The sequence below is a fragment of the Mytilus edulis genome, chromosome 2 (assembly GCF_963676685.1).
Source record: "Mytilus edulis chromosome 2, xbMytEdul2.2, whole genome shotgun sequence".
In the NCBI taxonomy this organism is placed as follows: Eukaryota; Metazoa; Mollusca; class Bivalvia; order Mytilida; family Mytilidae; genus Mytilus; species Mytilus edulis.
Genome location: NC_092345.1, coordinates 38,780,843 through 38,798,690, shown reverse-complemented (window position 1 = coordinate 38,798,690; position 17,848 = coordinate 38,780,843). Strand labels below are relative to the sequence as shown.

General features: G+C 33.5%; 1 protein-coding gene across 1 annotated transcript in view; it reads left to right on the top strand.

Annotated features, from left to right (window-relative positions):
* The first annotated feature begins 7,600 nt into the window (after nt 1-7,600).
* The window catches only part of LOC139510154 (sorting nexin-4-like), an 87,671-nt gene continuing 77,423 nt past the window's right edge, over nt 7,601-17,848 (top strand). The window contains exon 1 of the mRNA XM_071296501.1: nt 7,601-7,757. Coding sequence (XP_071152602.1) covers nt 7,662-7,757 — 96 coding nt within the window. The 5' untranslated portion in view covers nt 7,601-7,661. The remainder of the gene's footprint in view (nt 7,758-17,848) is intronic.

The following is a 17,848-nucleotide window of genomic DNA, read 5'->3' as shown; positions in this document are numbered from 1 at the left end:
CCCAGATTTGGAAGAAAAATGTGCAGATTATGATATATTGTGTTTTTGTGAGTCAAAGCTTGACAACCTAGACGAGGTTGAGTTCTCAAATTTTGTTAAATTACCACCTTTAAATAGAAAAGGTGCAAAGCATAAATCTGGTGGCATAGTGGTCTTTGTTAAAGAGTTTTTATATTCAAATATTGAAGTTCTTGAATGTTCTAGTGAAAATGCATTGTGGTTTATTGTTAATAATATTTTATATGAACCTGTTTTATTTGGTGCATGTTATATACCACCTGAGAGAAGTGACTATAGCTCTATTGACATTTTCGATGTTATAGAAACTGAACTTTTAAAGTATGCAGTCGACAAAAACTGTAAAGTCTGCCTTCTTGGCGACTTTAACGCGCATACCGGAAAGAAAGATGACTTTGTTGAAATGAATCACTATGTTAGTGAATCAGCTCAACTTGACAAGGAGATTAAGCAGAATTTTGACTTTGTAGACTTAGATGCATTAGGTATTTGTAAAAAACGTTCTAGTCTGGATAAATCTGTAGATAATAATGGAAATAGATTATTATTGTTATGCAAAGACTTAAATTTATTGATTGCAAATGGCAGATTGTTCAAAGATAAAAATATTGGGGCACTTACTTGTAAAGAATCGACTGTTGTTGACTATTGTATTATGTCTCCTGAATTGTTTACAAATATTTTAGATTTTGAAATTCTTCCTTATGATCCAATGCTAAGTGATGTGCATAATGCAATTTATATTGAAATGTCAAGTAAAGATACATGTATGCCTGTTGTTGAAAATATAAATGTTGATATTGATGATTCCTCTGTTGTTACTAAATGTAAGTGGGAAAATGACAAATATCATGAATTTAATGATTGTATTGATGAAGCTGTTATTCACTCAATTGTTGTTAAACTTGAAGAAATAGATACTGATCTGATAGATAATATTGTTGTTAATTCAATAGTTGATGAATGTAATTCTTTAATTTTACAAGCTGCCTCAAAATGTGATTTGTTATTGGAAAAAAGGTCATTAGAAAGGTTGATAATTCTTTAAAAAAAAGAAAGGTTAAGAAACCATGGTTCAAAAGAGAATGTGCTGAAAAACGCAAATTGTATCATAGAGCAAAAAATTATAACTGGAGAGTTAAAACTGCTGAAAGCAAGACAAATTTAACAGTGTGTAGTAAAGAGTACAAAAAGGTTTTATGTAATCAATATAGATTGTATAATAAGAATTTCATTAAGAAGTTAAAAAATCTTAGACAAAATGATTGTAAATCATACTGGAACTTACTGAACAGAGCATGTAGCTCTCAGACTAAACAGAATATTGTCAATAAAGTGTCTCTTGATTGTTTTTATAAACATTTTAAGAAATTGAACTCTGCTCAAGATGAAAATGATGATACATTTGAAAATATTGATGTTGATAATATTACTAGTTTAAATACTGAAGTGAATAGAGCTATTTCAGAAAATGAGGTGAGACAGGCTATTAAAGGGTTGAAAAATAATAAAGCCTGTGGAAATGATTTGATTATTAATGAATTTTTGAAGCATTCTGCTGATAAAATGTTACCAGTTTTTATTGCTTTGTTTAATATTGTTTTTGAATCTGGTTGTATACCAGACTCATGGTCTGAAGGTATTATTGTACCAATATATAAATGTAAAGGAGACCCTGCAAATCCTGATAACTACAGGGGCATTACGGTTCTTAGCTGTTTTGGTAAATTATTCACATGTGTGCTGAATAATAGGCTTAATTGTTATTTAGATAATTTTAATGTTCTCTGCGAAGAGCAAGCAGGCTTTAGAGAGCATTATGGTACTACTGATCACATTTTTAATATGAACTGTCTGATTGATCTTTACTTGCGATGTAACAAACCTTTATTTTGTGCTTTTGTTGACTACCGGAAAGCCTTTGACTCGGTGGATAGATGTGCATTATGGCACAAGTTACTACAACAATGTATTGATGGTAAAATGTTTAAAGTTATTCACAGTATGTATAAAAATGCCAAATCTTGTGTACGATTAGGTTGTAACACCTCAAGTTTCTTTTTTAGCAATGTTGGCGTACGCCAAGGAGAAAATTTGTCTCCTGTACTATTTTCATTGTTTTTAAATGATCTAGTTAAATTTTTGTCACATTCTTATGAAGGTTTGTCAAATGTTTACAATGCTGCTCATATTTTTCTTGATAATGATGAAATTGCTGTATACTTTAGATTGTATCTATTACTTTATGCTGAAGACACTGTAATTCTAGCAGAGTCTGAATCTGAATTGCAAGCTGCCTTGAATGCCATGTATTTGTATTGCAAATGTTGGAAATTAGAAGTAAATGTTGCTAAGACTAAGATAGTAATTTTTAGAAAACGTACTTTTGAACTGAATAATAACCTTGCTTTCACTTATGATGGTCAAAATATAGATATTGTTGATGATTTTACATATCTTGGAATAATTTTTGCTTCAAATGGTTCATTTTGTAAAAATAAAGAAAGATTAGTTTGTCAAGCTAGAAAGGCTATGTTTAGTATAATGAAAAAAAGTAGAAAACTAAATTTACCTATTGATATACAGCTTGAGATGTTTGATGTAATGGTTTTACCTATATTAATGTATGGTTGTGAGATTTGGGGTTCTACTAATAACAGTATACTAGAACCATTTTGTCTGCAATTTTATAAATATATACTACGTCTGAAGAAATGTACACCAAATTGTATCATGTATGGTGAACTAGGAAGATTTCCTATTGATATTTTTATCAAAAGTAGAATGGTTGCATTCTGGAAAAGAATTATTTGTAATAAGCAAGATAAAATTGCTGCTACTTTGTACAAGTTATTATATAACATGCATATCAAGAATTTTTTCCATTCTAAATGGATTGTTTGTATTGAAAAAACCCTTAATAATTGTGGTCTCTCAGAGTACTGGCTGTCACAGAGTGTACCAAAAAATGTAGTCATATCAAATCTAGTCAAACAATGTCTCTGTGATCAGTTCAAACAAACATGGGTTACTACTGTTTATGATTCAGCTAAATGTTTAAATTATAGAATTTTCAAAACCATTCATAATTTTGAAAGATATATTGTTGATCTACCATATGATCTTCGAAAGGCATATTGTAATTTTAGATGTATGAACCATAAATTGCCAATAGAACAAGGTCGTTTTTGGGGTGTTGAACGTGATGATCGCATTTGTGATTTATGCAATTTATGTGAAATTGGTGATGAATTTCATTATCTATTTAAATGTACTTTTTTTTCAAATGAAAGAAAAAGGCTTTTGCCCTGTAATTTGTATAAAAAGCCAAATGCTATAAAATATTGTGAACTTTTTTGTTCTGATGACTACAATTTAATTGTCAAACTTGCCAAATTTTGTAAAATTGTTCTGTCTGTTATAAATTAGATTTGCCTTCCACTGCAAATTCCTTAAATCATGTACTTTATGTATACCATTGAATATGTAACCATGTCATTCTATGATCTCATTATTTTGTATATATGTTATTGTTTGTTATTATTGTTTATATTCACATACCCCTGATGGGGTCTTGAGAAATAAAAAGTTTCAAAAGTTTCAAGTTTCAAGTTTCTCCTGTTGAAATATATGATAAATCGTATAAAACATGGCAAAATCCGTATCAGATTCACGACACATATATATGCCGTATCACCCGGTGCAACTATTATCAGCACCCGCAGTGCGCATGCGCTAAATTTGATCGCAATCGATATCGATAAATTTACTATTAACTGGCCACCCGCTGATTGATACTTCGACACAAACTGTCTGTGTAGATAAGATTGAAACAACAGCAGGGGTCAAGTTTAAATTTACTATATATATGTTTGGTAATCATGATCTCATATTTGTCCTTTTTCGACTTTTTATTTTGTATGCATGGTTTGATATTCGGTAAAATCGAATTCATTATTGTATGTCTTTCGGAAATAAAGTCAGTTTATACATGCATGGAAGTATTATATTGACCCTTACTTCCATGGTTTATACAACTCGTATTCATGCCGCGGAACCTAGCATGCTACAGTGTCATATATTTATAATATTGTTTACTTAGGGTTATCAAATTATTTACGAGTGTCAACATTGTCTTTACAAACTCAGCATGTTGTCTTGATAAGATATCACACACAGAAAAGACTGATCAGACGGATAAGAAATCAAAATCATGCGTGATAACTCGTACTGGCTTACACTGAGGACAATAGTTGGCCATGCTCGTGTGTTAATATAGTAATCTCAGGTTAAATGTTCTCTTTTACACCCAATCGGCAATCCTCGGGTTCGTGAATTCACAGGCACTTGTTTCTATCAATAGGAAGGTCGACTATACGGATAGTCGACGTTCCTATGCACGGTGGGTATGGTTGTCCTGCGAGAGAACGTACTGTGCTGGTGATTCGGTCCTGACGGGTGCTGGTGATCAATGAAAAAATGTAAACAAAGACGAAAATGATGATTTTTGACGTTTTCACTCATAAATAATGGAAGAAAACAGTTGAGATTTTTCAATTTCGTTTCTTATGGGTTCATATATGAACCTTTAAAAAAATGACCCTCTAAACTGTTTCAGTAAGCGTAACACAAAAATGCTCATTTTCTGAAAATCTCGAACTGAAAAAATAAAACAAAAATGCTCATAGAGTCCGCTTTCTATACTGCAATCCACACGACAAAACAATTTTGTGAAAAAACATTGCAATTTATTAAAATTTAGCATTTTCTCAATTTATGCATGTCCTGATTCTGTGCTGGTGGGTCCTGTCATTGTGCTGGTGGGTCCTGATACGGTGCTGGTGATTTTGGATAAGAAGTTGGTCATATTTGAAACAAATGTTACAAAATCAATAAAATTAGTCAGATAGCTGTTGCCAACAGGATCTATGACTCCTATTTTAGCTCTTGTGCATCCATTTGGCTGTTTAATATGTGTTTTCAAATGATCTGAACTTGTATTACATAATAACATAAAAGGGCAACATCTTTCGTCCAATATCAGATAACAATATATAGTATCTAAAATAAGTTAAAAATTCCACAATACTATATAATTCATTTTATGTGTCAATTTGTTTGAAAAAAGTCGAAAAGAAGAGACTTTTTTTAATGTCATGATTATATGTCGCTTTCTAGATCTATGCTTAGCATTTATATCAGATGACATGGACTCCTCACCCTGATGACCCTGCTGCCTTTCATAACTTTATCCGTATACATATATTAATAGATAAACAAAAGGCTGCATGCAACACGTATTTTTGTATTTAAAATGATTCGTTGTAACGAGAATATTTGTGGTGAATGGAAACTGTGAGGGTCACAATCTTAAATTGCTTATAAATGTTGCTGGAACCAGTTTCGTTATCTGCTCTGGTGTGGTTGAATTTTCTGAAATGTGCAAGGTAGATAGACATTTTGATTTTTTTTACTCGGTAATGAACCATTGTGTTTATCCCATGCTAAACATAACAAAAATCTCTGTACAAAGGTCTGTGAATTTTCTACAAAAATAGTGATTATTTTCACTAAATTCTCTTTTTCTACTAAATTCAATAATGAACTATAAATAATAATGCTTTGCAAGACGTTTCCCCTTGATATATGTACAAAATAAATCTCTATTATTCATTGTCTGTGCTGTTTTGATACTATTGCAGTTTGCACATTTCGGAATTGACAGGCCACAGGAGGGGTCATAAACCGTACACGAAAAGATAAAATATGGATATAAGTACTTAATTTGCATCTTTGAACCCCACCCCGGCTTGTTTTTTAGGAGCCTGGGGTGTCTAAAAATGGCCGATTACAGACAGCCGAGTACGCATTTTACTTTCCAGGCGTGTTATTGTTGATTGTTAAAGTCCTGAAAACGGATAGATGGAAACAAAAATGTTTGATATATCTGGCTTTAGATTCAGTTTTTATTAAATATAAATTAAGGCTACATTTTAATATAATAATTCTATGAATTCACAATATAAAAAAATGCAGAAAAAAAAATGAATGGAGTGAAATATCTTAGTAAGGAGTCATTACTACAGAGATGGTGTGTTTGACACACAAAACTTAAAAGCTTAGTGATATTACCAATATTAAAATAAAAGTGTATTTTAGTTGGGTATTTTTTTCCATTTACTCATTTTCAATTATAATCAAGGCACATTTTATTTTTATTCATGAAAAATATTTATATATAGAAAAGAAGGACACATTGTTCACTTCCTCCCCCGTAATTCTTTATCAAATATATTTATTTTGAAATGAAAAAAGCTAAGAAATCTTAATTTTATTAGTGTTCTCTAGGTTATCTCGTCTTCATTCTCTGACATATTCTAGCCTGCCCTTTCATAAAATAGTGATTTTTTTAGTGTTCTATCGAACTTTCGAAAAAAAATAATACCTGATAACCGTTTAGACAAAAAAAAAATTGTTGGAAAAATCTTACAGCAAGTGATTCTTAATAGCTATACGATACATTTTTCTTTTACAATACAACTTTTAAATCTTACGGGAAACTATTCCAAGCTTTCACTGTAACCTCGCTCTAACTTATCCCCATCCCCCCCCACCCCCAAACAAAAACACCAAACAAACAAACCCGCAATACTATTGTAATTCTTATAGTCAGCACTCAATTGTTCACAAACAAATGTGTTTTAAGCTGCTAAAGACATGATTCAAACGCTCAGAAAGTCCTTTGTTCTATATTTTTGCTCTCTATTTTTATGCAAAACCTTTTACATTTTTATTTTATGGGTTATTGTTGAAGGTCGTACGATGGCGTATGGTTGTTAACACATACTTCCTTTGGTTTCTTATGGAAATTTGTCCATTGACAACAAACATACCACATCATCTACTTTATATAAGTATGGTATAAATTACAACATATTTTGGTGATCTTGCAAAAGGATCGTAATCCCGAAAATCGTAAACATATTTTCTTATCTTAAAAGGGGGCAAGAAGGGTTCCATTAACAGGCCAATAAATAAGATTACAGTTAGTTTAAAAAAAAATTAAAAAATGGGGGTATTTTTTCTCTCATTATAACAGTAAACAGATTCACAAAAATGTCAATTTCAAGAAAGCAGACATCAGCTTATAAGTCAATAACAGTACAGCATCAATGATCTTGAATATATGCCACGTTTAACTAAAATATAAAAGCACAGAACCAGGACATAGGAGCACAGAACCAGGACCGTTTTTCTTATCACCAGCACAGCGTCAGGACAATTCCGTTTATTTAAACGAACTTGCACGACTTTTGCAATATAATATTGTTGTAATATACTTTGCATGGTACTTATGACACATCAGAGAAAAATTAAGCAACAAAACAGTCATTTTATTGCCGTTCTGATACAATGCAAACAAACCCACCAGCACAGAATCAGGACCCACCAGCACCCGTCAGGACCAAATCACCAGCACAGTACGTTCTCTCGCAGGACAACCATACCCACCGTGCTATGGATAGAAACAAGTACATGTGGGTGCAGCCGAGTTTTACATCATAACCTATGGTGGTGCTCCTAATAAAGAAGGAAGATAAAGATCACATATATTCATACAAGTTCCGTTCGATATATTCAAGATGGAGGAGAGCGACAGGTCCTCCCCATCAACACCAGAAATATTGTCATATTCTGCTGACGAAGAGCCTTTAGAGCTTGCAAAGAAAGCTGGAAAGGTAAAAGGGATTTATTGCGTAATGCAATTTACACTCATAGATTTAAGTTATCTAGGCAAAAAACCGTAGCCCCACAGGACGCAAAATTGGCAAACTTTTTTTTTTACCACTGGACACAATTTTTGCCCTCTGAGATCATATTTATCTCAGAGTTTGCGAAATCTTTTTTCCCCTGTTGGTCCTTTAAGAAAATATATTGGTCCTCACTATTAGTTCTAGCCTCACCGGACACAATTACGAACGATTTTTAAAATGTGATTAATATTTTTTTTCTGTAGACTACTTTTCTTGAATTTTTTATACCATAGAATTTAAGATGTATGAAGGCTTTCCATTTTGCATCATATCCCACATAAATTTCTATTAAAATTCCCTTGTTTTCATGATAATACAATTTATGTGCACTTGGTGAATGTTGATGACGATGACAAAATCATTCTGAAGATATTATCAGATGGCAATCTGGCCTGCATGTTATATAAAAAAAAAAAACATAAAGGTAAGTGCATATTGTCTTCTTTTGTTAATATATGGAAAGAAAAATATCTGCTGATTCTGTTCATATACCTGATGCCTTTTATCTTGCCCAAATAACCCCACAATTAACATTTTTTAGACTGGTGACCCTATTTATGGTCAAAAGAAAATATGTTAATTTTATTGAAAAGTCCAGAGAACTCTGAAAGAAATGTTGACCTATATAAAAAAAAAAATCATAGATGAATGCTAAGTACACCACCGAAATGGATGAACTTGAATTTAGTGCTCTTTTAAAGGAGGAACTTACAAAAAAAAAGAAAAAAAAGAAGAAATCTTTCCTTTAGGGGACGACCATTTGATATTCTGGGGGGGGGGGGCGGGGGGTGGGGGGTGGGGGGGGTGGGGGGGGGGGGGGGGGGGGGTCAGGAGGATTTGTTTTTGATCGGTTTTTTATTTTTGTAAACTAAAAGGACAGATTATTCATTTTCTGCACTATTGAAGCAAGATTTTTCATTTTCATTAAAGCAAGGGACTGATTATTCATTTTCACAACTATATTTTTGATATTCGAAAACATACAATTTTTTAAATGATTTGTTTTTATAAATAATGCATATACATGTAGTATAGTCAAGTCATTATGTACTATTTAATTAGAATACCCATCCCCCTCTGCAGAAATGAATCTTTTAAATTCCCAACTGCATATACATGTATTGCATACATACATAGTATTAAAGTTTAGTCATAACTAGGCACTTTGAAATGTATACGTATTGGCAAACATACTACAAAATTTTTTTTTGAAGGGTTTTGGAGCCACTGAAATCCCAAGAAGCTAAGAACAAATGATGCAAAATCATGCTTTCTGGGTGTTCCGAAGACCCTTTCATAATCTGGAAATGAAGTTTTGTTTTAATAATTTTTTGACACTATTTTGGTCCCAAAGCAAAATGTATAAATTCAGTGCAAGACTGAAGTTTCTAGGGACAACATCAAAAGACCAATGTGCATGATAAAGCAAAAATGGAATTCACATAGGTAAGCCTGTGGCTGCTGTTTTTTTTTTTTAAACTCGTGATCAAGTTCATAACAAAATTACTAGATTACAAAAGGAATGTTACACTAACCATTTGCTAACAGAAAACAGAAGGGCAATCAATGAACAAAAGACAAATAAATAAGAAACATTGATCCCGAAAAATCAGGGCTATAAGTCTGAGGGAAAACAGAACTTTCTTCTTGCAAGGCCGTGAACACAATTTGATATGGAGACAAGAGGTTGGTTTAGAAATTTCCTACATGTAGTTATGGCCCTGTTAAAATAAAGGTGAGGTAAGGTTTCCTGAGACAATATACCTCAAGTTAAATGAAACCAATTTTCAGACATTTCAAGTATATTTTAAATAATATTTATACTTTTGTTATTAAAAAATTTGGGAAGTGTTTCACGATTTTTTTGGGGAAAAAAGATGAATTTATGAAGAATCTGGTGCCATCTCATACTTTCGATTAGACCTGCTGAGTTATTTATTTTCTATACATTGCAAGTCAGGTAATTTATTTTCAAACTACCACAGAACAAACCATTTATTTTCGTGATTATCAAGGCTGAGTTATCTATTTTCAAAATCCTCCTGCCACTAGGATAGTTGGTTTCTAACTACGCCCGACGTAGTCGCCTTACATTTGAAAGAAAATAAGAAATTACTTTGCAAACCTTTTCACCATGTTCACCAAAGTCTCCAATTAACATGATTAAACTAGCTAAAAACTTATTTTTATCATTATTATTCATGACGGCGATGTTCATTTTGTTCAACCGCTAGCTTTATGCAGAAAATTGCCGACAAATATTGAATAAATTTGAGTAAAATCGTATCTGATTGACAAAAACAACATTGTAAACACATAACAATGGTGGCCGTGAAAACAAAATTTTACAAAATCGGATCCGATTCCGGAAGCAGATAAGGGTAATTCCGGGTTTGACGATCATTTACAAAATAAATCCAAGCAGGTGAAAAAATACATCTATGCATGGTAAATGAATATAAACACTAGTATTGTAAACCAAAAGATATATGTAAAAGAAAGAAAAAGCAGAAAAATATTTTATTCAGAAACTAAAAATTACTTTTTGATAAATTTTAATTTAAAAATCCAATACAACGTGACAGCTGGGAACAGTATATCTAACAATATGTACATGTTCATGGTCACAGTCTAAATTTTCTTTATAAATGATAAATGATGATAATGCATGTGAGATGCTTTTAAAGTGTAAACATATTATTGCAATTTCGAGGGGTTATTTGTTTTTTCTCAATTTTGAAGGGTCAATTAAAGTAGCTGAAAGTTTCATTCTTTATTTTCACAAATAATGCAACTATATTATTTATACCTTAATGTAAGTAAATCATATGATATATAGGTGGCATTCTTTGGGCCACTCTACCCCTCCTGTTTGATAACTTGGAAACGGTCGAGCTCCCCACCCCTAAACCATATGAGGGGCAGATCCAGGATTTTAGGTTAGGAGAGGCGCAAACTTAAATTTTCGCCGAGCAGATCAAGGCTAAAAAAAATTTGAGGTAAAATTATCGGAATTTTCTTTATCATGTTTATTAAGCTGAGAACAACCCATGCTTTGCAAATTTAAGGGGACAACAAGCCCGCAACCCTCCCCCATCTGAATCCGCCCCTGCATGAATTCAAGTATAGGACAATATAATAAATAAAAAATGAAATATAGGGGGAGTCCTTGGAGTTACCCCACCCCTTCCTGTTTGAGAACTTGGAAACGGTCGAGATCCACATCCCTAAACCATATATATTCATGTATGGGACAATATAACAAATCAGATGAAAGATAGGGGGAGTCCCTGAGGTCACTGTTCACCCTCCTGTTTGAGAACTTGGAAATGGTCAAGATCCTTACCCCTAAATCATATATACCCATGTATGGGACAATATAACAAATCAACTGAAATATAAGGGAAGTCCCTGTGGCCATCCCAACCCTCCTGTTTGAGAACTTGGAAACGGTCGAGATCCCCACACCAAAACAATATATATTCATGTATGGATCAATATAACTAATTAAATGAAATATAGGGGGAGTCCCTTGGGTCACCCTACCCTTCCTGTTTGAGAACTTGGAAACCAATGAGATCCCCACCCCTAAACCATATATATTCATGTATGGGACAATATAACAAATAAAATGAAATGTACATTGTAGGGGAAGTCCCTAGGGTCACCCTACCCCCAGTGGCGGATCCAGAAATTTTCATAAGTGGGGCCCACTGACTGACCTAAGAGGGGCCCGCTCCAGTGATTCCCTTTATAAGCAACCAAATTTTTTCCCAAAAAGGGGGGCCGGGCCCCCTGCCCCCTAAATCCTTTGCCTACCCCTACCTGTTTGAGAACTTGAAAACCGTTGAGATCCCCAACCCTAAATTATATATACATGTATGCATATGTATGGGACAAAATAACAAATCATTTACTATGGGCAAGTCAGTCAGACCTCATCTTTGATCCCTGTTGTAGTGAACATTTGTCTGATTCGTGTCTCATAACTTTTGTACTATAGAACACAAACTCAGTTTTCTTTCCAGGGAAACCAGTCCATTCATACTATTACATGTTCATACTACGTCAATTTGAACTTCTAGCAGTCAAATAAAACCAAGGTTAACTACCAAGTAGAACAACTGCAATCATTGGGAACTTGTACCACTGCAGACTCACCATAAAAAATATACATTGATATATGCATTGCTTTTGAAACCTTGATAACATATAAATTATTTGCCTTAATAAATTAATCATTAGATAAACATGAATGTACTATACATGCTATATATGAATGTTTAATGTTGAGGCAACATTGCCACAGTTTTCATAATTACGGTTGCCTTGGTTTTTGGTTAACTGCCTTCAGCGCTTACAGCGCTTTGATTTTCAAAACAGAATTTTTTATTTATTTTTTTTATATTCTCGCTTCCCGCATCCGCAAATGTAATCATGTCATATCCCGCACCGTTTTTTTTTTGTAAATATTATAAAAAGATATCAACATTTGTTTTTAAAATCACAGTCTAACCTGTATATAACGATTTTAAACATAAAAGCACCCCAACTCACTGTGTAAATATCTGTGAGAATATTTGTTTCAGCATGAAACCTAATTATCCAAAGTGGGAGTGCTTCGATATAAATTTATAACAGCGGAAATACCTGTAAAGAACAAAAAATTGGTTTCTTTCCCCCTTACTTATATTCCCTATCAAAAAATGTTCCTTGTTAGAATAAAGTACAAAGAACTTCTGAAGGATTTGCCTTCAACAGCAATTATATTGTATGCTGGCGAAACAAAACTATCCATAACCGCTGCATGTTTATGCACCTGTCCTTATTGATTCAGGGGACAGGGGCCTGTCGTTCAGCAGTTATCGTTTGTTGATGTTGTTCATTGGTATTTTCCCGTCTGGATATATAAATTAGATCGTTGGTTTTCCTGTTAGAATTGTGTACGATTATATTTTGGGGTCCTTTATAGCTTGCTGTTTCTTCTGTATCAAAGCCCTGTGTAAAAGGCCGTACTTTGACCTGTGTTTGTTTTTATCAGGTTGAGAACAACCCTCCCTCAGACAAGGGGTCATTTTAATGATGTAGAAAAGAAATAGAAATACCAAGGATTTGTATAGTTCTTCTATACAAAACCTTTGAAAACTTTTTTAGAAAGAGGAGAGTTGCATCATATTTTAAACAACTTTTTCTAAAAGAGGGGCTCACTTATTTTGAATGATATTAAACTGTTAAAGTAAATGTGTTATTAAATTTAACATGGTTAAAGTCCAGGAATATTACAAAATTCTTGGACATGTTTTGACCATTTAATACCAGATAGATATATAGTTCTTTGAGAAAATATGAACCCTTTTGTACAAACAAATATATTATAACTTATATTGATCCCTCATAAAACATGTAAAAGGGATATTTATAACATTAAGGGGTTGCCCTCAAATTGATTATGACTTGGATGGAGAATTGTCTCATTGTCAGTCACACATACATAGACCAGATTTAATTATTTCTTGGTGAACAGGGAAAAAATACTTCAGAAATTAAAGAAATTTCAAAGTACAAGTGATAAATCTAGTTTTAATATTGTCAAAACCTACTACAATGTACTATTTTATGTTTATAAAAAAAAAATTATAATCGCTCGCCTTTACTTTTCACGCTTCGCCTCAAAAATTTGCAAATTAAATAGTTTTTTATTAAAATTTTCAAAACGTTCGCCACTCCAAATTTTAGAGTCCAAAAATCCGTAGAACAAGAAATTAAATTGGTGTGGCCTTACACTTGACCATGATGACCGACATTTCGTCTGCAACCACTGCTGATGTAATTGAAGTAAAAAACAAACCTGTGCATCTTATTTTCCTATGAAAATGTGTTTGAGATAAAGATTAATGTATGCTTTATCAATCTAGACTGTTGTCATTGATTTCTTCTGCAAGATATATCAATATAGTGCTGTTCAGAATTGCGTCCATATGTGGCTCTCTTGACACGTAAAACAGGGTCAAGCAAATCTTACTAAAGTAACCTAACGTGAATAAAAATTAATGTGGGAAATGATGCAAAATGGCAAGCCTTCATACATCTTAAATTTTATGGTATAAACAATTCAAGAAAAGAAGTCTACATAAAAAAAATTTAATCACAGTTCACAAATCGTTCGTTATTGTGTCCAGTGAGGCTATTAACGTGTTGGTTGCTTTGACTCATACTATGACTATAGTCAAAATATCTGTATCTGTATGTTACACAGTGCAGATCGTGGATATATGCGCACTGGAAGGAGAGCGGGTTGGTTAGTCCAACCGTTGGAGGGCAGCCATGAAACCCTCAACTGTCTTTTGACATGCAATTTCCTCGTCCAGATGGTTCCACTCTACTATTGTTTTTGGAAAAAAAGAGTTCTGTCGAATGTCTGTTTTGCAGTCTATTAATTTGTACGATCTGCTATTTCTGGTTTCTTGTCTTTCCACGATGTTTGTGTATTGGTAGTCACTAAAGTTTTTTGCCTTGACTTGGCGTTTATTTCTTGTCTTTTGCAGGTAATTAGTTGGATCAATAGCCGGCACCAATCCCTCAACCACTTTGTAGAACATAGTCAGCCTCTGATGTTTCCTTCGTTCTTGGAGAGGTGGTAGTTTTAGCTTAGAATGCATATTTGATACGCACCCGGTGTCTCTGGATTTATAATCGTGCAAGATGAAACGTGCTCCTCTTTTCTGTATGCTTTCTATTTTTTCTATTTCCCTAATGGGGAATGGGTCCCAGATGACAGCACCGTATTCTAGTACGAATCTTACCATGGCTAAGAAGGCAAGTTTTTTGCACTCTTGGGGGCACTGGCGCAGGTTTCTTCTCAGGAACCCTAGTGTTCAGCTTGCCTTGCTTGTTGTTTTCCCTATGTGGCTGGTTCATTTTAGGACATCAGATATGTTAAGACCTAGCTAGGTAAGGATTTGTTTGTACCTGTTCTAGTATGTGGTTGTCTAGTCGGTAGAAGTGTGTTGATTTTTGTTTGAAGCTCATTTATTTATAATATAGCATTTTTTTGCGTTAAATTCCATTCCCCAATTTAGTGCCCATACTTCCAGAGCTTTTAGATCTTCTTGGAGAGTTTGATGGTCTTTTGTGTTGTTAATCTCTCGATAGAGTAGGCAGTCATCTGCAAATAAAAGAATTTGAGATTTTACGCTTTCCTGGAGGTCGTTGATGTGTCATAGGAAAAGCAGCGGTCCTGTACTGTGCCTTGTGGTACGCCAGAGTCTACGTGGGCATATTTTGAGTGCTCACTTTCTACGACAACCCGCATTGAACTTTTTTGCAGGAATGCTGCTAACCGTTTGTTCAGATTTCCATCTATCTGAAGCTGTTTAATTTAGCCAGTAGTTTGTCATGTGGCACACGGCACAGTATCAAATTGAAAAGTCGAGTATAGCCATATTGAGTTGAATGCCACTGTCGAAACTCTTTAGTAGGTCTTCTGTTGTGACTGAGAGCTGTGTTGTACAAGAGTAACCTGATCTGAATCCGTGATTTAAATTTGTCAGTATATTGTGCTTTTCCAGGTGTTTAACATTGTTTAAGGATGCATGTGTTTACAGATGATGTATTCCAAAAGCTTACATGATACACAGGTCAGTGAAACTGGTCTGTAATTTTCAGCTGCGTGGACATCCCCTACTTAAATACTGGAGCTATGTCTTCACTTAGCCAATCTTCAGGGAGAGTGCCTGTGTCAATTGATTTTTGAAAGATGGCAGATATACTAGGTGCGATTTCTTCTGCACATGTTTTAAGGACAGTGTTTGGTATTCTGTCTGGTCCCATTGCTTTGGATGGATTTACATTTTTCAATAATTTGTGTACTCCTTTTGATGTTATGCCCAATTTCAAAATATTTGAAGTTGATCTTTTTGTTATCGGTGGTATTTGTGAGTTCGGATCTAATTTTGTGAATACTGATTTGAATTGGTTGTTTAGAATTTCTGCCTTTTCTTTGCTATTCATTTTTGCTGTTGTTTGTGAGGCCTCCATTTGACTTTAGTGGTGCTACTTCTATATTATCTTGTTTCGTTGCTTTCATATACAGTAGTTCCCGAATGGTTTAGAACTAATCTTTTCAATACCTGCATTGATGATGTCATTAATATAGTTCCATTCTGCTTTTCTAAATTGGCGTTTGCAGTCTTTTTGGAATTGTTTATATTCTTTGTAGCTTCCAGTTTTTAGGGAAAGACGGCTTCAAGCCGTCAATTCCCTAATGGGGTTGGCCAGAGTATCATTCGCTCATGTCAATCATTTTGTTTTGACAGTTTGGAAACCCCCTCAAAATGTCATACTGAAATTGACTTTAAATACATTTTTTACACATTTCCCTTCTGTTTCTCATGAAATTATCGTATATTGAGCTTTAATTCCCTTACACTATATACGTTTCTTTTACAGTCCGGAAAAATCAGTATTACGAAATATTCTAAATATATCTAACCTAGTGACGTCATTGTTGGAATGCCACACAGGGATATCCTTCATTCATTATAAAAATCATTCACAGTATTTGTATACTAATTTAAAATCCGTATTTGTTAAATATAAACCTAATGACAAACTGAATGATGTTTGCTGTAGCATGTGTAGTGTCGATCATTCACACACCAACATGTAATGCTTAAATCTGAGGCTATAATCAGATAATTTGTAGGTCAACTTTCGCGTTAAACAATGTCAATGGGGATACATGAGATTGGGGAGAGAAACGACAGTTTTCATTGTTTCTGTAAAGTTCTGTTTTTAGAATCTTCCTCCAATTCAGGAGCACCTCCATTGATGAGTAATTATACACTAAAATCAAAGTAAATGTTTCTGAACACTTAAAATGTGACATTTAGTATATGATAAGTAGTCTTCTATATAAAATTTTTTTTGTGTACCAACATAATTATTGAAACGGTAAAAAAAAAAATTAAAAAAATTAAATGTTGCTTATTGTAGTTTATACCTATTGAGATTGGGGAGAGTTAAAACTGCAGTTTTCATTCTTTCTGTAAAGTTATGTTTTTAGAATCTTTCTCCAATTAAGGAGCACCTCAATTGATGAGTAATTACCCACTAAAATGAAAGATGTATCTGAACACTAAAAATGTCACATTTTATAAGTATGATAAGTAGTCATCAATTAAAAAATAATTTTGCGTACCAACATAATTATTGTAGTGGTCATTATTTTTTTCATTTTTTTTTTAAATATTGCTTTTTGTAGTTTAAAGCTATTTATTCATGAATTTTACAGATATATCAAAATGTGGGATCTGGAAACAAACTTCACATAGCTTATATCAATCATATTTGATTTTATAAGTACATGTATCCCTGTAATGAGAGTTGTAACTGGGAACTTTATCAATGGAAAATTAAAACTGAAAAGATTTTTCAGTCCTCACTTTCTTGAGAATACTGTCACAAAAAATTGAAAATGGTGATTCAACATGATCAAATGCATAAACTTTGCTACTTAAAAGAAGCACAAGATTTTCCCATCACTTTGCGTCCGTCGTCCTTCGTCATCCGTCATCGTTAACTTTTACAAAAATCTTCTCCTCTGAAACTACTGGGCCAAATTAATCCGAACTTGGCCACAATCATCATTGGGGTATCTAGTTTAAAAAATGTGTGGCGTGACCCGGCCAACCAACCAAGATGGCCGCCATGGCTAAAAATAGAACATAGGGGTAAAATGCAGTTTTTGGCTTATAACTCAAAAACCAAAGCATTTAGAGCAAATCTGACAAAGGGTAAAATTGTTTATCAGGTCAAGATCTATCTGCCCTGAAATTTTCAGATGAATTGGACAACCCGTTGTTGGGTTGCTGCCTCTGAATTGATAATTTTAAGGAAATTTTGCTGTTTTTGGTTATTATCTTGAATATTATTATAGATAGAGATAAACTGTAAACAGCAATAATGTTCAGCAAAGTAAGATTTACAAATAAGTATGTCGGTCAGTTGACCCCTTT